This window comes from Dermacentor variabilis, chromosome 6 (assembly GCF_050947875.1).
Source record: "Dermacentor variabilis isolate Ectoservices chromosome 6, ASM5094787v1, whole genome shotgun sequence".
Taxonomy (NCBI): Eukaryota; Metazoa; Arthropoda; class Arachnida; order Ixodida; family Ixodidae; genus Dermacentor; species Dermacentor variabilis.
The window spans coordinates 103,637,008-103,658,995 of record NC_134573.1 but is presented as its reverse complement, the minus strand read 5'-3'; the positions used below and the strand labels follow the sequence as shown (position 1 = coordinate 103,658,995).

The 21,988-nt window shown below is 48.7% G+C and overlaps 1 protein-coding gene across 1 annotated transcript in view; it reads left to right on the top strand.

Annotated features, from left to right (window-relative positions):
* The window catches only part of LOC142586244 (cytochrome P450 3A14-like), a 123,438-nt gene extending 108,767 nt beyond the window's left edge, over window positions 1–14,671 (top strand). Inside the window, exons 13-14 of the mRNA XM_075697493.1 lie at window positions 10,914–11,076; window positions 13,600–14,671. Of these exons, the coding sequence (XP_075553608.1) occupies window positions 10,914–11,076; window positions 13,600–13,689 (253 nt within the window). The 3' untranslated portion in view covers window positions 13,690–14,671. The remainder of the gene's footprint in view (window positions 1–10,913; window positions 11,077–13,599) is intronic.
* Window positions 14,672–21,988: the final 7,317 nt, after the last annotated feature.

The window sequence follows — 21,988 nt, the reverse complement described above, 5'->3', positions numbered from 1 at the left end:
TATCGCGACTATGTGTGACAATGTACGATTGATTCCTAAAGAAAGCAGCAAATTAGTAATTAGGGGATAACTTAACCTTACTTTTGAGGTGAAGGTTTCAGCAATAATTTTTAACCATTATAGGTTACGTAGCGCGTCACATGCGGCAGTTTTTTCTGCGCAGATGGATGCGTTCATACTTGAATACGTCTTTGCTGCCATATATTGCGATTCGCCAGAATTATACGTATAACTTGTACAGTACCCAAAGCAGCCATTCAATAGAAATAGTGATGAACAGGATGCAGATGCTCCTTCTATAACGAGCGATGAAGTTCTAAGGGCATTGCAAGACATGTCCCCGGAAAAAGCGGCAGGAGCAGATAGATTAACAGTCGATTTAATCAAAGATGGAGGTGATATTATACTTGAATAGCTTGCGACCCTTTATACGCAGCGCCTCATCACTTCAAATGTGCAAGGGAGCTAGAAGAATGACAACATTACACTAATCCATAAGTAGAAGAACTTTATAGAATTGAGGCATGAGTCATGAGATTTGAACCCTACCGCGTCTAACTGTGCGCGGCTTAGCCGTGTCCGAGGAAAGGGGGATCCTGGGGGTTGGTCGAATGCTGAATGCATCACACCCCTTTGGCCTCAGCTTCACGTAGACGGCCCCCGGACTGACCCACCCGGGGAAATCGATAGTTGTCTTTTTCTGTCCTCCTCTCCAATCTTCGTCTTCCTCTCTATCTTCGAATCTTTCGTGTACTGTCTTTATTTCCTTTTACTTCCAATTTCATAGGCAGCAAGGGTTAACCTAATGTGGTTAGCCATGCTTGGGTACACCATACTTGGTGATGGTAGCGTCGTACAGCCGGCGTATGCAGGACCTGTCCTTTCAAGGTACTGCAGCGTCCCCTCGTTGGGCTCCGTGGTGGGTGGCTGGCGCCGCTGCTGAATTCATTATGTATATCCATGGCAACTTCCTTCTCCTTACTTCCTGATCGCCCTCAGAAACGAGGGCACATCGAAGAGGTCTTTCGATTTTTTTGGTAACCGAACATAGAACTTTTCCCGCTTTCACATAATCCACTCGGATAAAGCTTAAGAGATGGTGAGAGTGATCTCACACTTCGTCGTCTCGAAATCTCTGACCGAAGTTTTCGGTCCCGGTTACAAAGCACCGATAATGGCAAGCGGTGATCTGCTCCTGCAGCTCCGCGATCAGAAACAACATGAAAAACTACGAAATCTTGTGTCCTTTCGGGATGTTCCAGTAACAGCAACCCCACACTGTACCATGAATACCACCCGCAGCGTAGTCTCCGATGCATAGCGTAGTCTACGGGGTTGAAATGATCACTATCGAAGCAGGATATGTGAAGATCCGGGTCAGGCCGTATGTCCCTAATCCCCTGCGACGCTTTAATTAGGTGCCAGCAATTCGTCCACAGTTCACAGAACTGCCGAGGCTTTCAGACTTGTGCAAAATGCGGTGCAAAGGAACACCTCTCGGAATCATGTGAAAACTTTCTCCACAGTGTGAACTGTGATGGGGATTGATGATGATGGGGAACTGTGATGGGTGAACTGCGATTAATATCTTACTCGCGGTTGTGCCCATCCTGTAAAAAAAAAGAGAAAGAAACTGTGACAATAAAAGCAAAAGAAAATATATAATTTAAGGAGGCACGCAAGCGGATGTCCTACCTTGCCAAAGTCAGTTTTGCCGAAGTGGCGCGTCAGGAAGCAGCGCCACAACGGCGCCCAGCGACTATCCGGCCCATACTGTGTGAGCCGGCGGTGACGCCATCCGCTCTGTTGTAATCCCACCGCTGGCACGAGTTGTTGGGAACTCGGCGCTGACGCCCGTTGTTGCACCTGGGTCGCAAGCCCCAAGGGTAGCGTTGGCCTGGCGGCCTGGGGTACAACTGGAAGCATCCGAAGGTCCCGGCAAAGCATGAGTCGACTGGTAACAACAAAACAACTTGTTTATTCTAACATCGCAAAGAGTTGGCGGTCAGGTTGACCGAAGTAGAGAGACGGGAGTGCACGTTACTCAACAGAAGAAATCGGAGCCTCTTTTTTGGCGTCCGGGGGCAGCTGCTTTTATACTCTCGCAGTTGAGGGCAAGAAGGAACCCCTCTATAGACGAGCACGTGACTGTGCCGCTCGGGCACAATGGGAAGAGAAGGTGGCGCATACGTCGTGCCGGCGCCGGTCAGACCCCTCGCTTCACAGTTGGGGGAGCTCCTCTCCCCGGCTGCCGCGCTTCGACAAGCGTGGGCACCAACATGCACATACACACACACACGCACATGAAGACACGTGGCATTGGAACATGCCTGGACGCGCTTGGCAGGGAGGCGTAGCGGCGGCGCCGAACGGGCCAAAATGTCTGCCGCTTTGAACGAAGCCCCGGCGTCCGTTGCAGCCGCGCCGGCTAAACCGCGCGTCGTAGGCGAAACGTAACAGACCGCCCCGCCGGGGGAAGGAGATCCCGATGGTCAGGGGACTGCATCCGCTGTCCGGAGGGATGTCGCTCGATGATGCTCATAACCGAAGTCGGGCGTCCCTCGACGTTTCTTGAGCGCAGCGCACAGAGAAGGCCTCGTTCTCTCGTTCAGGTTCGCACAGGACACTGCAAAGTGACTTCGGGAGAGTTCACATTTTTGTTCTCGTTCCCGGCAAGCGTTAGAACTACGCTGAAACTCAACCGCTCAGTCAGCAAGCACGGCACAACCCTCACTAAGCCCTGCCAGGCTCTTTCCCCTTCTATACCACTGCCTAGTTCCTTACAGTACTCTAGCAGCACTCAGAACGCGTCCACAAATTGGAAAATTTCACTAGAAAGAACATCATCACTTTGAAACACTACACAAAAGCAATATGTTAAAAATCCTGCCTCAGGAAGAAAAACATCAGTAACAAACAATTTTGAGGCTGATTCCTACGTTAGGGGCTTCGACTTAAGCCATCGGCGTTACCGTTGAGACTCCCCTTTTTGTAACGCACCTCAAAGGAATATTGTTGCAAAGCGAGGCTCCAGCGCAGGAGGCGGCCATTTTTGGGAGAGATGGTCTGCAGCCATTGGAGAGGGCAGTGATCCGTCTCAATGATAAACCTCGAGCCGGCTAGATAGCATGACAATTTCTGAACGGCCCACACGAGACACGCACACTCTTTCTCGGTGGCGCTGTACGCCTGCTCACGACTGGTCAGCTTACGACTAGCATACAGGACGGGGTGTTCTACTTCTCCATTTTCCCGTTGGCACAGCACAACGCCCATGCCTCGCTCACTAGCATCGCACTGAACTACGAACCCTTTTGTGTAGTCTGGCGATCGTAGCACAGGCTGGCTTGTTAGGGCGCTCTTTAGGGCGCTAAAAGCTCTTTCCTTTGTCTCGTCCCAGACGACTGTTAGCGGCTCTGTCTTTCTTAGAGCATCCGTCAGGGGAGCCGCGATATCAGAGTACCTGGGGATGTACCTCTGATAGTAGCCGGCGACACCTAAGAACGACCGAATATCGGTCTTCGTGCGCGGTTGCGGGAAGTCTCGCACAGCGGCCTCCTTTATTTCAGAGGGGCGGCGACGACCCTGACCAATCACGTGACCGAGGTAGACAACCTCGGCCTGTGCTAACTGGCACTTAGGAGCCTTGACTGTCAAGCCCGCTTCGCGCAGGCGGGTTAGCACTGCCCGCAAGTGTGCCATATGCTCAGACCAGGATGCGGAGAATATCGCTACGTCGTCTAGATACGGTAAAGCGAATTCTTGCTGTCCCCGCAACACTTTATCCATGAGGCTTGAAAAGCAGTATGGCGCGTTCTTCAAACCAAAACTCAACACTTTAGGACGGAATGTTCCCATTGGTGAAATGAACGCCGCATATCTACTAGCCTCTTCTGTAAGTGGAACCTGCCAATAACCCCTGACAAGATCTAGGGTGGAAATAAACTGAGCGCTACTAACTTTCTCAAGGCGCTCCTCGATGTTAGGAATCGGATAAATTTGATCCTTAGTGATGGAATTAAGCCTGCGGTAGTCGACGCAAGGACGAGGTTCCTTGCCCGGTACCTCAACTAAAATCAAAGGGGAGGTATAATCACTCTCACCTGCCTCAATAACACCGAGCTGTAGCATTTTCTTTACCTCAGCCTCCATAATATCGCTCTGGCGGGGTGACACCCGGTACGCCTTGGATCGTACTGGCTCTGGGGAGGTAAGTTCTATGTCATGAGTAAGGACAGAAGTCCTACCAGGCCTCTCAGAGAACAGACCTTGAAACTCTTGTAAGAGCTGGTGTAGTTCGGTTTTCTGCTCAGGCGACAGCGATGCTTTACTGATTAAGTCACTAATGACTTGATCGGTGTCTTCCCTGTTCGTCACTGAGCCTAGTCCCGGAAGCTCGACCGGAAGCTCTTCAGGAACGTTTACCATCATGCACACCACTGCTTCCCTTTGTCTATAAGGTTTGAGCAGATTACAGTGGTAAACTTAGTGTGCTTTCCGCTTTCCTGGCAGACTCACCACGTAGTTAACGTCCGACAGTTTTTGAACAATTCGTGCTGGGCCCTCCCACTGCACGTCTAGTTTGTTGTTTAACGATGTGCGCAATATCATGACCTCATCGCCCACCTCAAAACGACGGGCCCTGGCTGTCCGATCATAATAAACCTTGGCCCTCTGCTGGGCCTTTGCCATTGCTTCACCTGACAACTCCTGTGCCCTTCTTAAGCGTTCGAGGAGCTTAAGCACGTACTCCACCACGACTGGGTCGTCGCCCCTGCCTTCCCACGATTCTCGAAGCATGCGAAGCGGAGATCGCAGCGAGCGACCGTACACCAGCTCAGCTGGCGAAAACCCCGTAGCCGCATGCGGCGCGGTCCGTAATGCAAACATCACCCCAGGCAGACACAGCTCCCAGTCAGTTTGATGTTCAAAACACAAGGCTCTCAACACGCGCTTCATGACGGAGTGGAGCTTCTCAACGGAATTCGACTGTGGGTGGTACACTGAGCTGTGTAACAGCTTTACCCCACACCTTTCGAGAAAAGTTGTCGTCAAAGCGCTAGTAAACACTGTGCCCTGATCTGATTGGATTTCCGCAGGAAAACCAACTCGCGCAAATATGGACAGTAGTGCATTGACTATCTCAACTGAGCTGAGTTCTTTAAGCGGCACTGCTTCAGGGAACTTTGTCGCTGGGCAGATCACAGTCAAAATGTGTCTGTACCCCGTGGCTGTTACCGGCAGAGGTCCCACTGTATCAATAACGAGCAGTCTAAAAGGCTCCGTAATGATAGGTACCAATCTCAACGGCGCCCTCGATTTGTCCCCTGGTTTGCCCACCCGCTGACAGGTGTCACATGTCCTCACGAAATGGTCTGCGTCCCGAAAACACCCTGGCCAATAGTACTCTTGCAAGAGACGGTCCTTAGTTTTCTTAACTCCTAGGTGTCCGGACCACGAACCCCCGTGCGACAAGCGCAACAGATCCTGACGGTAGCACTGAGGCACGATCAGCTGATCGAACTCCACTCCCCTGCGGTCTAGACACTTCCGGTACAGGACTCCACCTCTTTCCACAAAACGCGCATTTTTCCTGGCGATACCTTCCTTGACATTGCAGCGCACGTTTTCTAGGCTGCCATCCTTCTTTTGCTCGGCTATCAAAGCCGACCGGCTGACTTTTACCAACCTATCAAGTCCGTCTGACGTAGGCGCGATGAGCAAATCTGCAGATAGCTCTTCTAACTTTCCCTTATCGGGCATTTCCTCTCCAGTATCTGGCGCCTTCAACGCTACAGGCTCAATTTTATTCAGTTCGGGCGTGCTCTGAATATCGGCTTGCTGCGCCTCTGACCCTTTTTCATTGTTTGATAACGTCGGCCCCGCAACTACCGCCTTTGCAGCGAGCTCCCGAACCTTCGATCTGGTTAAGGCCTGAACGCTAGCCTCACCAAACAAAAGCCCCTTCTCGCGCAGGAGGTGATCGGACCTGTTCGAAAATAGGTACGGGTACTGGGGGGGCAGCATAGATGACACTGCGGCCTCCGTCTCAAGCGCTCCGAATGGTCCTTCAATAAGCACTTTTTCTACGGGCAGACACACGCTATGAGCTTCCACGGCTTGCTTGATCCATGCGCACTCGCCTGTGAACATATCGGGTTCTACGTAAGAGGGGTGAACTACATCCATCGTAGCTGCGGAATCGCGAAGCACTCGGCACTCTTTCCCGTTCACGAGGAGGTCTCGCATGTAAGGCTCGAGAAGCTTCATGTTCTCGTCAGTGCTGCATATTGACAAAAACACAACTTTTGGTTTTGTTTCCGGACACTGCGCCGAAAAGTGACCCGGCTTCTGGCACGTATAACAAACGCGCGCTTGCCTCGTCTCGAACCGCTTTCTGCGTTCGGCTTCGGCTGCCGCCGTCTCCTTAGGTTCGGTCGGACTGCTTTCACTCGCATCCGCACTACGTGTGTTCCCCTTGGCTCTCATGGGTGTGAACTTTGGCCTCTCAAACTTGGAGCCAAATTCACCCTTTTGACCGTCCTTAGCTCCGCGAGCCCGACGCGTCACAAACTCCTCGGCTAGCTCAGCGGCTTTAGCCACCGTACAAACGTCTGGCCTATCCAAGACCCAGTACCGCACGTTCTCAGGTAACCGACTATAAAACTGTTCCAGCCCGAAGCACTGCAGAACTTTATCGTGGTCACCAAACGCTTTCTCTTCTTTGAGCCACTCCTGCATGTTTGACATAAGCCTGTACGCAAACTCTGTGTATGACTCACTTCTGCCTTTCTCATTTTCCCGAAACTTCCGACGGAACGCCTCCGCTGACAGCCTGTACTTCTTTAGCAGACTCGATTTCACTTTGTCGAAATCCTCTGCCTCCTCTCAATTCAAGCGAGCGACTACGTTGGCCGCCTCGCCGGGTAACAAAGTGAGCAAGCGCTGTGGCCACGTTTCCCGAGAGAACCCCTGCTTCTCGCACGTTCGCTCAAAGTTAACCAGGAACAAACCAATGTCCTCTCCAAGCTTAAACGGCCGCATCAGGTCAGTCATTTTGAACAATACGCGTTCTCCTGCACCGTGTGCCTGACTTCCATTACGAGCGCGTTCCATCTCTACCTCGAGACGCTTCATTTCCAAAGCGTATTGACGGTCGCGCTCTTCTTTTTCTTTCTCTTTTTGTTCTTTAAGTTCGCGCTCCTGTCTTTTTGCAGTCCTCAATGGTCTCAAGGCATTCCGACAGCTCGTCATCCTCAGCTTCTAACTCAAGAATAGCCCTTAGCAGTTCTGGTTTTCTGAGTTTGTCCGAGACATCCAGACCCAACTCTCTTGCAAGCTCCAGCAATTTCGGTTTGCGCAACGACTTCAAATCCATGGCTGCTCTGAATGCTGCTTTCTCTACTGCCTACTATTGTCTTGCCGCAAAATAACCCGGCAGCAACGACAACCACAATTACCAGCTCTGTTTCTGACACTAACAAAAGCCTGGCAAAGCTCAGAAGAAGAAAGTCCCGCACTCACCAAACCTCGCAGCCAAGAATTCAGCGCAGTCGTTCCGCTGCAGGCAACCAGTCATCACACAGGGCTCGTTGCACTGCTCCCGGATCGTTGTTGTGCTGCTCAGCATACAGTCAACTGCATCTCTTCGCTGCTGGCCTCCGTTGTCGCGATCCCACCGCTGGCAGACAGTTGTTGGAATCCCACCGCTGGCACGAGTTGTTGGGAACTCGGCGCTGGCGCCCGTTGTTGCACCTGGGTCGCAAGCCCCAAGGGTAGCGTTGGCCTGGCGGCCTGGGGTACAACTGGAAGCATCCGAAGGTCCCGGCAAAGCATGAGTCGACTGGTAACAACAAAACAACTTGTTCATTCTAACATCGCAAAGAGTTGGCGGTCAGGTTGACCGAAGTAGAGAGACGGGAGTGCACGTTACTCAACAGAAGAAATCGGAGCCTCCTCTTGGCGTCCGGGGGCAGCTGCTTTTATACTCTCGCAGTTGAGGGCAAGAAGGAACCCTTCTATAGACGAGCACGTGACTGTGCCGCTCGGGCACAATGGGAAGAGAAGGTGGCGCATACGTCGTGCCGGCGCCGGTCAGACCCCTCGCTTCACAGTTGGGGGAGCTCCTCTCCCCGGCTGCCGCGCTTCGACAAGCGTGGGCACCAACATGCACATACACACACACACGCACATGAAGACACGTGGCATTGGAACATGCCTGGACGCGCTTGGCAGGGAGGCGTAGCGGCGGCGCCGAACGGGCCAAAATGTCTGCCGCTTTGAACGAAGCCCCGGCGTCCGTTGCAGCCGCTCCGGCTAAACCGCGCGTCGTAGGCGAAACGTAACAGCTCCCTCAGCGGTTACAGCAACTCCACCGCGGATCCGCCCGGCATAGTATTATCTTCGGGATTGGCCCACGTATGAGGAGTGCTTAATGTCTGCTTCACCTCCGCCGCGGATCGGCCCGGCATTGCACTATCTCCGGGATCGACCCACGTATGGGAAGTTTTTTTTTTCCTTAACATGACACGAAAATTTCCTTGGACGGTAGAGGTATACAACTTCGCTGTATAAGGAGGCGCAACACCAATTCCTAGTATTTTTATCAATAGACATGAACTCAATTTCAGCAGTGAACATGCATTGTTACGTATTAACTTGGATTCAAAACTAACGTTTACACCCCATATCAAGTATATCTCATGACGAAATACATGAAAACTATTATGCAACCGACCCACAGCAAAGAAGCCCTTCTCAATGCGTGTGAAGAAGTTCAGATATGAAATGGGTACCCCATTTTTAGAACCTTGTCTAAAGGCCCCTGAAAAGCTCCTATCGCCGTGGGGATGGCAGCTTATTAAATGTGACACGTCGTTTGTTCATGCTACAAAGCATGCTCCGGAGGAACACATCCGAAGGCACTTTCTAGAACTGCAGGTAAAGCACTCATCCCCGAAATTTTATACTGACGTATGAAAGTCCCATGCTGGCATGTCTTTTGAAGCGGTTGGTCCATCATTCTCAGGATCTGATGCTTTGCGCACGGAAACAAGTATCTTTTCTGCTGAGGGATACGCAGTAATGTGGACTGTTAAATGTATCAGGAAAACCAACCTACCCAGTGCCATCATGTTCATTGACTCTAAGTGTAGTAAGGTCATTAATGTCATTCCGCAAAAACAAAAATCCCGTACTCAACGAGCTTTATTCATTTTCGTGCACTCCGTTCATGTCAAGTCAGCTTGCTGTGATCTGCTGAGTGCCCGGCCACAGAAACATCAAGGGGAACGCGCTGGCAGATCAGATGGCTACATCTGTTACAGCGAAAGCGAGCAACACTTGTCCGTGGGACAGACTTGAAGCCTTTTCTCGGCATAAAAATTATAACGTACTGGCAGCGAATCGGGGACACTGAAACGTCGAAAAAGCTTCATTTAATTAAGCCTCAGTTGTGTAATTGGCGACCAATGACAAAAATACGGTGAACTGAAGTAATTCTTTGTCGATTTTGGATAGGCCATGCCTACGGGACCCACTCTTACTTGCTATCTGGTGGGGACCTTCCCATCTGCGTTAAGTGGGGAGAGATGCTGACCGTCCTACATGTCCTGGTGGAGTGCCGTGAATGAGAAGCTGAAAGAAATAACATATTATTGCTTACAAACAGAATGTTCCTCTTCATCCAGCAATGTTCCGTCATGTGGACTCATTTTTCAACAGAAAATCACTTTTAATATATTTAAGTGAGGTTCATTCATTACAAATTCTACACCCGATGAATTCGTGGCATGACCTAACAGAGGCTACTGCTGCGATAATACCATTTGTACCGCACATGCCTCCAAGGCCTTGCATCCAAGGTTTACGATGAGGCAGCTTTGCCAATAGCACGCACATATCCTAGGAGACCGTTTTTTTAGAACATACTTTTTACGTTCACTGAACACTTTCAAACAATTGTCATAATTTTAACATATTTATGTCTTACGCATCGCACAGCGACTCTACTTTTAGGCCCATATACAGCAGTATTCCATCAATACTTTCTACTTCATTGTCCCATTAAATACTCATACGCACTTGCACGGCATTCTTTGGCCATACCTGGCCCTTGTGCCACAAAACATCGCAGATTATCATCAGAATTGAAGAAGTATAGACTCATTAGTCAGTGTCCGTGAGCGGAATCCTTGAGGTAAGGCAGTCAGGACACAAAAACAAAAGATAGCTTGAAGTCCCCGCTCAAATTTCTCGTGACGTCATAAGATTCATAAGGTAGCTATGACTGCGTTTAGTCAGTTTCGATATCTTTCCTATATGAACGAGAGCAGCCCAGATTCAGAAGGACGCCTTCAGATTCGTGACGTCCTACTAATGTACCAATGCTCCCGGTTAAGGCACAAAATTCAACTAGGAATGCTTAAGCCTTCATTCATAAAGCTCGGAAATAACTGTTACTCGCAGGATAAATGTTTGATAAGTGTTGTTCTCTTGTGTTTTTTGCAATCACATTCAGTCCTGTCGCTGTAGAGGCGGAGTAATTATCTTTTTTTGTGACATCCGTTTCCTTTGAGATCGATTCTCTCGCGCACTCTTGCCGCTCCTAGAACGGGTGAAGGACCGGGGAGAAAGGAAAACAAGGAAATCACCGCGTTATAAGTGCAGAGCAAACCTTCTAAATATCCGACGCTTCACATGTACGCATGTTCTAATGTGTACGTTTCGTTTAATTCTGACACTCAATAAGAATGTGTTCTTCATAGAGGTAATGTACGCAAAGATCTAAATCAGCACACAAAAAGTGCGTAAATATAGTCAGCTGTCGTTCGGCATTATACCAAGGACCACTGACATTGGTGTTTGTCACGTAGTCAATCATTGTGCGGTAGCTTCAATGCATGTGCTTCCAGGTTCGCCCCCGAAAACGAAGCTCAGCTGGTCAAGATGGCGTACATGCCTTTCGGCGTGGGGCCGCGAAACTGCGTCGGCAATGGCATGGGCATGCTAAAGCTCAAGTTGACGATGGCAAAGCTGCTGCTCAAGTACCGCCTGGAGCTCGGCTCCTCGCAAATGGTGAGAAACAAATTGTGGTGCTGCTGCTCCTCCTCCTCCTCCTCCTCCTCCTCCTCCTCCTCCTCCTCCTCCTCCTCCTCCTCCCCCTCATCATCATCATCATCATCATCATCATCATAATCATCATCATAATCATCACAGTTTTTTTTTTCAAAAAAGTCGCAGTTTCGCACGAAAGATGAAGCATCGATTGCTATCGCAATAAATGGCACTTATACGAAGTAAGGACAGTAGCAAAAGGATGTCTGCTAGCGCTGGTTGGTGCAACGGTGTTTAAACAAACAAAAAAAGAAACTTTTCTTTAGTGCACAATTCGAAGGAACGGAGGAAAAAGGCGACGGGACAGAGCGCACACTAATAACCATGTTAATTGCTCAGATGGCGGTAGTGTAAGTACAGTAAGAGTGGGGAGGAGGAAGGGAGAAATTAGGGGTTAAATAACTGCGTATGCGTGCATCAGTATGCACGCGTATGTGCATACTGCGTATGTGCATCAGTATCTCCTGACAGGCATCATGTCAGGAGATACTGATGCTCGTTATCTATCAAGTAGAGGTGTGCGAATATTCGAAACTTTTGAATAACGAATCGAACAGTGTCCTATGCGATTCGGACTTCGAATCGAAGATACACTATTTGTAGATGTAAATATTTTTCAATACTTTTCTAATATTTCTAAACGTCAACTGCGCTGAAATAAACATAAGATGAGAGCAAAAGTACCATAAATTTTCCCTCCCGCAGCCGCACTGTTCACATAATACATGAGAGCTTGCGTAGTAGTACAGGCTACGTCACTTGGGTAGCAGTGCTTCACAAGTTGTACAGCGATTATTCTCACACCTTGAAAAGCCCTGTGTATGTGAAGAAACTGCTTGTTTGCTCCTAATGCTCCATTTATGTTTTTAATAGACAACGCTTCATAACGTACCGTGTAATGAGAGAAACTTGCTCACTAAGAATACTGGAATGTGGACATCGTTTAATATTAATTGTGGTAACGCCTATTCATTATTCGAAAAGTATTCGATATTACATGCGATTGGCTTCGTTTCTGGCAGTACTCGATTCGTATTCGACTCGATCTCAAACATTGCTATTCACACACCCATACAAATAAGTTAATAGAAGGTGCACTAACACATTTATTTTCACATGCATCGCGAATCAGCAAGGTCTCATGAATTTCACATGCTTTTCTGCCACTGTATTTGGCCACTACTTGGTCCAAATCGTCAATACTAGAGATGCACTTGCACTTCGAACAGTATAGTTCTGTCGGCCGTGTGAACTTGTAAACATGCGCTTAAATCGCTAAATCGCTGAAATCGCGTCTGTATCAGGAATCGCTGGAAATACAAAAAACACGTCACACACTCAATCGAAATGATGGATCCCTCCCCCCGTCATACACGCGCTGCTTACGTCATGTTCTGAAGTATACATAAGCATCCGTGAATTTTTTCCTTCATCCCATTGTGAACAAGACTTCCGTAGGGAAGCCGGAACGTCTTTTAGATTTAATTCTTTTTTAGTACTTTTTTGGTTGGTGTCCGTCGTTTTATTGCTTCATGCGCTTACTAAGTTAACAACCATGGTGCCAAGCGCGCACAGGCAATGATGAACGCATCTCACTCGAGGACCACAGACACGCTGTCAAAACGATGGTGTGAGGAAGCGTGGCAGCAGTAGCGAGTAAATTGACCTGCGTGCTGCCTCTCACTCTAGCGCAAACTAAGCGGCGGGAACACTACGTACACGAAACTATTAACCCTCGGCGCAACTAGACTCTGTCCTCATTGCAGATCGCTCTGAAGGCAGGGCCCGCGCGGCCGCGCTCAGCCGCGCAATACGCAGCTGCCACTGGAGTAGAACGCTCCCCCTCCCGCCCCCCTCCCTCGGTGCCTTGCGGTGATGGAAGACGGTGCGCTTCATCCCCGCCTTCCTCCCTTGTGCGCACAAGATCGAGCCACCGTCCTCGGCTCACCCTCGCACGCTTTCAGTCGCAGCCACAGCATGCGGCGCGCAGCCACGATGTTATCGCACCTGCAATTTGTACGGAACACCACGGTGATGGCGACCCTTATGGCGAAGACGAAGGCGGAAATGGCCTGGATTGTCCGCATAATTGGTATCGCAATAAAAAAAAAGGATTATTAGAAACTCCACGTTGCGTATATATTTTTTTCTAGCGGTTTCAATTTTCATATTGGCAGACAAATGGTCATCAGCTCTTATTTTTCCGCACAAAAGACACGGAGAGCAAAATAAGAATGAAAGGTCGACTTCTGCATCATGCGGCGCTTACAGTATTTGAAAGCTAGACCTGTGTCAACGCAACCTCAAAAATCAGGCAACGAACACGTGGTCTCAGATGCCAGGGTATGAAACAATATTCTTGCCCCATCGCACTGTGGATGAAGAACTCTGAAAACGATCCGACACGTTCCAGCTATGCAAAACATTGCGGCATCCGCTTGAAAATTGCACATTCTTTTTCTTGTTCTTTTTATCTGGTTACAGGGTGAAATGAAGATAAAGTCACGGGCGATGGTGTCAGCTCCTGCGAAAGGCCCGTGGATCATTATTCGTCACCTTAATAAGCACCTCTAGCAGCATTTGTGCTCCCAGTTTCTGCAACGAATATGTCAGCTACACTTCGTGCACAGACACGCCAAGACCCGCACGCAGTGGTGCACTCTGACCGCTTTAGGACTGCATTGCAGAGCAAGCTTCCTTATCGCTCATGGTGGCGATATGGCGCATCTTCATAAATCAACAGCTGTTGGACGATAGCGCTGTGTGCTGTTTCATGTGCCTTCTATGTCGGCGTCCTTGTCTCTGTGCTACAGCAAATTGAATGATTCATTACCGCGGTATTGAATACGCGCACCTGTGGTCGAAACATATAGCCGGCAACGACAAAGCGTTCGCGTCCTGTGTGAGAACCATGCTTATGTGCTGCAGTGCGTGAACATTTGCGTTCATATTACGTGGAAAGGAGGTCGTATTTGAACTGACGTCTCTCCCTCTATCTCCTTCTCTCTCTCTCGCTCCCTACCGAAGCGCTGTTTGAAAATTTGACGAGTGCCATGCGCCAGACATTGATAACGTTACATAATGCATAATGACATATACCCTAGTAACTTGTCAATCGTAAACAGCGTTTCAAGCAGGGGCGCACATCATTTCGCCAACGGAGAGCTATTTGAGAGAAGCAGTGACATACGCACCATGGCAAGTGCGAGGGTCGATGACTTGGACCACTTTTCGCGCGGTAACAACTTTTCTTGACCTGCCGCGGTAGCTCAGTGGCTGTAACATTGCGCTGCTGAGCTCGAGGTTGCGGGTTCGACCCCGGCCGCAGCAGCCGCGTCTCGATGGACGCGAAGAGGCTCGTGTACTTAGGTTTAGGGGCTCGTTAAAGAACGCCCGGTGGTCGAAATTAATTCGGAGTCCAGCAGAAAGGCGTGTCTCACACTTAATTAGATCGTGGCCTTGACACGTAAAAGCACATATCTTCCTTGATTAATTAACAAAATTTTGTTATCATAACTTCTTTCTCATTTTCAAGTTCCTTATCCTCGAAGGTGGGTACTAGCAAAGACATATATATATATACCCAAGAGCTCTAGAGAAATTGTACCGATTGCATAGTAGCCGTCGTCGTATGTACTTACGGCCAGTATTTTTTTCATCACGAAGTATTACTTAATTAAATACATTTAATTAGGGAAATCTTAAATATTGCTTGAATCGCAAACATATCAATTACACCCAGTCGTAGGGAACCTCACATAACCTTCGTATCAAGCATTTGTTCAGTGCTCAGCTTTGCCTCGGTATTTTCGAAAAAAAAAACAAAAGCGCGCGAAACATCCAAAATACGAAATAGATGCGGCTTTACCAGCGGCGGCAGCTCGATACAGGGCTTCACGCTATGTGATGGTCTGCGGCATCAAGAGAACACGCCGCTGACGCATTGATAAGCGTAGCAGAGCCTTGTACGATGCCGCCATAGAGAAAGGAACACAACAAGAGCCGACGCTCCCATAGAGCCCAGCGGCCGTATTGACTGCAGCGCACCAAGCCGTGGGCGTTAATACCTGAAGCACACTTCCGGTTAGTTTTGTGCGCGCGCGTCACGCCTGCTTCGATGGTTTTTTTTTTTTTGCTTTTGCAGCAAATATTTATTAATATCTTTTTTCAATAACTAATTATTTGCAAATCATTCTCTTAATATGTAAAATTAATTGCGAACGATCTTCACAAGCCTCCATTGAATATGTGCCACGTGCAATTTCATAAAGAGGCAAGACACCTTGTGAAATGAAATGTTTATTCTTTATAAATGGTCGTCGCGGGCTTTTTGAGCATTCATCCAACATTGTGTCACCAGGTAAGCAGCAGTAGTTTCCGCAGGAAGCTCCACCAGACATGAGCTGAAAAAAATTACAAGCAAGTGTTATTTTGGTATTAACATGTAAGAATAATGCCGGTAGAGGCGAAGCGTGTGAAAGTGGTGAATGGTCGGCATTACAAACAAAAGCAGTTCGTATTCACACATACGGCGTAGAAAATACCCGACTCATCTCAAGCAATACCGTATATACCCCAACACATTCTAATTCCAAGCATTCCCCTCTTCCCAAGACTTATTTCCTGCACTTTAATAGCATGAATGCGCGGGCTACGGCGCGTTTCGCGAACTTGGCTACAACCGACGCGATAGTACGCTAAGAATACACAGAGGTGGCCACAACACAGGCTCTCAACCAGAGCATGCTGGACGCTCGCAGAATTCCTTCTACTCGCACTCAATACAAATGCGTGGGTGCCGTTCAGAGGACAATGTTCGAGTAACTAGTTCCTGGCGTTTGACCTCCTTGGCTTATCTCTTGTGCGTTCTGCAGGCGCAAGTAACGCACTCCCGTCTTATCACTCTTGACGATTGCTCGTCGCGTTTTCGACAAGCGTGGGTACCGAAAGAAGGCTTAAATTGTTGCGGGGACATAAAAATTGCCACAAACTTGTCGAACTAACTTTGTCACCACAGCCGAGCTGCTTTTCTCTGCGTCACAACAGGCGCGGCGAGCGGGCCTCAAAACACAAAAGTGCCGAAAATAATTTTCAAGAATGTTGGGCGTCAGAGAAAGCGCCATGAACTTGTCAGTGCATTAAAGCGTGAAACCGCGCACCACGGCCGAGCTGATTTTCGTTAACCGCGTCACAGCGCCAGGCGCGCCCACTGCGCTCGAAAGGTACCCCAAAAAGTAATGAAATTAGTTTCAATAATGTTGGCAGTCAGAATAAGCGCCAAAACTTGTCGCAGTAAAATTCAGTACGCGCGAAACTGCGTCACAGCACCCTGTGCGACTAGCGTGCCCAAAAACTACCGAAAATAGTTAAAATAATATTGGGGCTCATAGAAAGCGTCGCAAACATCTCCCAGTACGATTCATTAATTCAAATTAACTGCTCCACGACGGCCACGCTGTTTTTCGTTAACTGCGTCACAAGTCTAGCCTAGGTGCCGGCCAGTAAGCCTAAATGCTTGAAGTGTGTCGCAGACTGTCGAACAAAGTTTCTCACCTTGCCGTAGTCCATTAGTGCAGTGGTGCCATGTCGAAGTTCCGAAGAAACGCAGTAATTCGCCGTGAGGCCACCAAACCAGGCTAAATCTCAAGATAAAAAACAGGCAGACGGGTGCCCGAACAGTCCAACGCTCAGAAGCGCGACCGATCACTCTCGCTTCGGCGGTGTGTCTGACGAATGACGCAAACATCTGGCTCGTCATTCGCCGGTTTGCCTGTCGCTAGGCAACGGAAGTAAGCCGCAAAGTTTAATTTATACGCAGATATTCTTACTTCTTCCGGGAAAGAATAAAAAAAAAACAATTTCTGTTATAATCTCATTTCACATTCTTTTTTTTTTTCGATGCTCGCGGCCCCAATTCGTCGGCGTTAATACTGTAGCGTGACGTGTTTCCTGTTTCCAATTTTCGCCGAGTGTCCGCTCTTGTTCTATTCCTTTCTCTATGATGCGGCGATAAGAGAATGCAGCCGTTTATCTTTCAAGGGTTCCTTGTAGGCGCTTCAGTAGCGGCGTGCGAGTGTGCGTCTATTTAGTACTTCGCGCATTTCGCGATCTTTTTTTTCTTGAAGAAAGCAACCAAGACCACTTCGGCACGAAAAAAATGCTTGATTCGGAGGTCATTTAAGGTGCCGTGCAACATTGTAATTAATATGTTTGCGATTCAAGCAACAATTAAAGCTTCACTAATTGAAATCAATTAACTAATTAATAATTCGTGATGAAAAATATACTGGCTGTAAGTACATACGACTGCCGCTACTATGCAGTCGGTACGATTTCCCTAGAGCTCTTGGTGTCTTTCAAATATTTTTGGTCCCAGTTAGACACCCTATATATATATATATATATATATATATATATATATATATATATATATATATATATATATATATATATATATAAGCATAACTACAATTCACGCCCATCGAAATCTGTGCTATCCATTCACATTTCTTTCGTGATTTGCAATTTGTCCGCGAGCTGACTGTACTGCCGGACAGTGCAGCGATGTGACGAGCACCTCTGCTGAAAAACTACAGAATACAGGGAGGTTTGAATGAAATATTACAACTTGCGTATCAGAAATGTAAAGAGAAAATCGCCCAACGTTAACACGAATACAACGGGCAAACTAGAATGCTATAGATGTAAGTGAGGAAAACGAACGGGTGGATGTATGATTTTCCCTTTATTCATTACTTCTCTCCACCTTGCGGGTTTCCGCAGAACTACTACGTGAAACGTTTTGGAAGAAGAAGAAGTGATCATAGCGAGCAGCTTCAGCTTCGAGCTCTCTGCATTTTCTATTTTATTTTCTGTGATCTCTGCAATCAGTGACAAGAAAACTGGGGGACGTCGTCCTCTGCAATGGGGGACCCAAACCCCGCCCAGCAGTTTTGTCCTGAACGGCCAGTTCATTATGCCGGTGACGTGAGTGACCGCTTCGACCCCAGCATGGTCCCGATTGAGTCATCTGATGGCTCCTCTACTGATGAGATGGGCTCGGACAGCGATTTTACCGTGGTGTCAAGCCGACGCCTGAAGAGAAAGATACGAAGAACATCACCGACCAGTCGCCAGGCGACGAAAAAGGCAAGTGGCAAGCAATCATACACTATTGCATATGTACCAACAACGACAACAGACAACCTCAACTCACTGAACAGGCAGAGCCTGTCGGAATATTTTGAACGAACTGCCCATGGTCACGTAGAAGAAATACGTATAAACGCTCGAAAGAACATCCTCTCGGTGGAAGTCAATACACCGACCATACTGGAGACACTGAAAAACATCACTCAGTTGGGAAGCATCCCTGTTCGCGCATTCCCCACATACGGCAAGGAAGCGACGACAGGCGTCATCTACGATGTGGACATTGACATTACAGACACTGACCTGGCCAAACTACTATCATCGTCAGCTCCTGTGCTCAGCTTTCACCGTTTTGGACGTTCCCGATGTGTGAAATTAGTGTTCCAATCGGAAACTTTGCCAACACACGTCAAGGTTGGATATGTGAGGCATCCGGTACGTCCTTACGTGCCGAGGCTTTTACAGTGTCACAGGTGCATGAAACTTGGGCATGTCAGCGCAGTTTGCAAGGGTGCAATAACATGCAAACGATGTGGTGGACCTCACGGAGACAGCAATTGCAACGTTGCTGCGAAATGTCCAAATTGTTCTGGTGCTCATGACGCAACGTCAAAAGAGTGCCCAAAGATCAGGAAGGAAATGGGTATTCTGAAGAAGATGGGTAGAGATCGTTCCACGCACAGGGAAGCGGCAAGGGCTATCCGCCACCGCAGACGTCGTTCACGAAACCGACATCAACGGGATCGCAGCCCTCCTCGCGTTGGAGGGACGACAGCTCAAGTGCAACATCCACCCCCTCTTCGTCTCAGGAATGAAGAAGCACGTGCCTCAAAGCCTTTGTATGCCGCGAAAGTGCAAGGCGACCCATCATCGGCACTAGCCACATCGGAGACTCAGTGGCCCTCGTTACCGTCAAGGTCTGTGGGAACGCCCTTATGCACCGCTCCTACACGTACTGAAGAAAACGAAAAGATGGATGACATTGACGTCACGAGTATGGTGAAAAATTTGATGGGCTCCATGCGCAGGATTCTTTCCGGCCTAAATACCCCGGCTGCCAAGGCTGCCGTGCAGCTACTTGAAGTCTTGGAACCACTGCTAGTAGTTCTTCACTAAGCAAGTATGGCGATAATGTTTGAAGAACGGATGCGTCAATCGTTTGTTATGCAATGGAATGCTCGCGGTCTGCGTGGTCGTTTGTCGGATTTCCGACAGCGGATATTTAAATACCAATTTCCAGTTATTGTTATCTGTGAACCTAATATGGATTCTTCTTTCCGTATTTCTGGTTATGTCCAGATGTGGTCTCGTAACGACCAAACCTCGAGCAAAGTATTAGTTTGTATACGTCACGACCTGGTGTATTTCAGACATGACGTCCCATCGCATACTACTAATGATTACGTATGCCTCACCATAAAATACAGATGTCGCACGGTTACAGTGATTGGAGGATATATTCACCCAAGAGCGAGGATCGATTGCTCGCACCTGATGTCTCTGCTGCAAGCATCGCAAGGCCCTCATATTGTGATTGGTGACTTTAACGCGCACCATCCCCTGTGGGGTAGCACTTCGATGAATTCTCGTGGCAAATATTTGGCTGACTTTATGTGTAGTCGGGGACTAAATGTGCTCAATGACGGGTCTCCTACATTTATTCGTGGCACGTCCTACAGCAGTTGTCTTGACCTAACGTTTGCATCAAGGAGCCTTCTGTCTTCAGCATCCTGGTCGACGGATCTAGAGACTCAAGGTAGCGACCACCTCCCCACTTACGTTCACTTTAGCTGGTTTCGCCGTTCAGCCTCACGTTGCATTCGTCAAACAGACTGGATTGCATTTAAGACCTCTGTCGACACCGCCTGTCAGAGTATGACATCTCCATCCGAAATAGAGGACATCATTGCCTCTACCCTGCGGGACAAAACTAGAGAAGTCAGCATACCGAGGCACAGGTCATCGGTCGACATACAATATGAGGCCCTTCGTGCGATCCGTCGCCGCGCAGAACGGCGATACAGAAGAACAAAGTCACCGTCCGATCTTTCGAGCAGTCGCCGAGCTCAACGACATGTTCTTCGACATCTGGAGAAGCTTGACAGACAGCGTTGGAGGGCTTTCTGTGGATCCCTAGATCCAAGACAGCCTCTATCTAAGATATGGCGGGTCATACGAAGTCTCCAGGCAACTCCACAACAAAGACACCCATTCCATGCGGTGGCTCTACATCAACGCCGGACCGAATTGGAGGTAGCAGAGGACTACTGTAAACTGATTGTGGACGCATCTAATGCAGTGACTTCATCCCTTGTCACCATCGCACCCCCGTCACCTGATGAGCGGCTCGAAGTACCGTTTACGATGCAAGAGCTTGACGCTGCGCTTTCAGTTTCTCGACGCTCCTCGGCACCAGGACCAGACGGAATCACGTACGCTGCACTCTGCCATCTTGGCACCGAATCGCGGCCTCTTCTCCTATCTTTTTATAATACGACGTGGGAGAAAGGAAATGTTCCAGATGGTTGGAAATGCAGTCGCGTTGTAGCGCTGCTTAAACCGGGAAAGTGCCCCAACGAGCTTTCCTCCTACAGACCGATCGCCTTAGCCAGTTGCGTCGGCAAAGTAATGGAAAGAATGGTTTTGTCAAGACTGGAATGGTTTCTAGAGAGAAATAATTGCTTTCCTGATTTTATGCACGGATTTAGAAGAGGCCGTTCTTCGATTGACGGAGTTATCGACTTGGTCTCCACTGTTGAACAGGAAAGAAGTCGACGTCGGTTAGTTGGAGCTGTCTTTCTGGATATTAAGGGTGCATACGACAATGTACTACATTATGCAATCCTTGATGCACTGGAAGATTTAGACATCGGTGGCCGACCATATACATGGATTGTTAGCTACCTCAGTGGCCGCACGGTGTATATGTCGACAAGTGATGGCGACACCGGACAGTACCATATACATCGAGGTGTTCCACAAGGGGGAGTTCTCAGTCCAACTCTTTTCAATGTTGCATTGATTGGCCTTGCATCCGAACTTCCTAGCACGGTAAAGATTAGCACATATGCCGACGACATATGCATATGGGCATCTGGAGCCACCCGTCCCCAAATGCGTGCTAGGCTTCAACGTGCAGTGACAATCACAGCTAAGTATCTTCGGCGTCAAGGCCTCCGACTCTCAACTGAAAAATGTTCTGTGATTACGTTCACGCGAAAACGAATGACAAGGTATCCGATCATTGTTGACGGCGTAGCGATACCTACGGTTACACACCACAGATTCCTTGGCTTAGTCATAGACCGGGGATTATCTTGGTCAAGACACGTCGCCGCACTGAAGTCAAAGCTGAAGACTTTTGTTCACGTCCTTCGCGTCGTGGCAGCAACAAGATGGGGCCCCTCGGAGTCGTCATTACTCCAATTGTACCGAGCACTATTCGTAGGGTATATACGGTACAGCATGCCGGCGCTCTCAAGCATGGGACTTAGTTGTGTGCGCGCGCTCGAGAGCATTCAAGCTCAGGCATTGCGCACATGTTTGGGCCTCCCACGATGCACGTCAACCAATGGAACAATAGCGGAAGCTCGTGCTTGTCCTATTCGGGTGTACTTGCTCTGCGAGCCTCTTCGAATGTACCTCCGCGTGTTGACCCGACACAGGCACCATCCTCTGTCATCGCTCCCTACCACACACCCAGGTTCCAGCTTTTCAATGA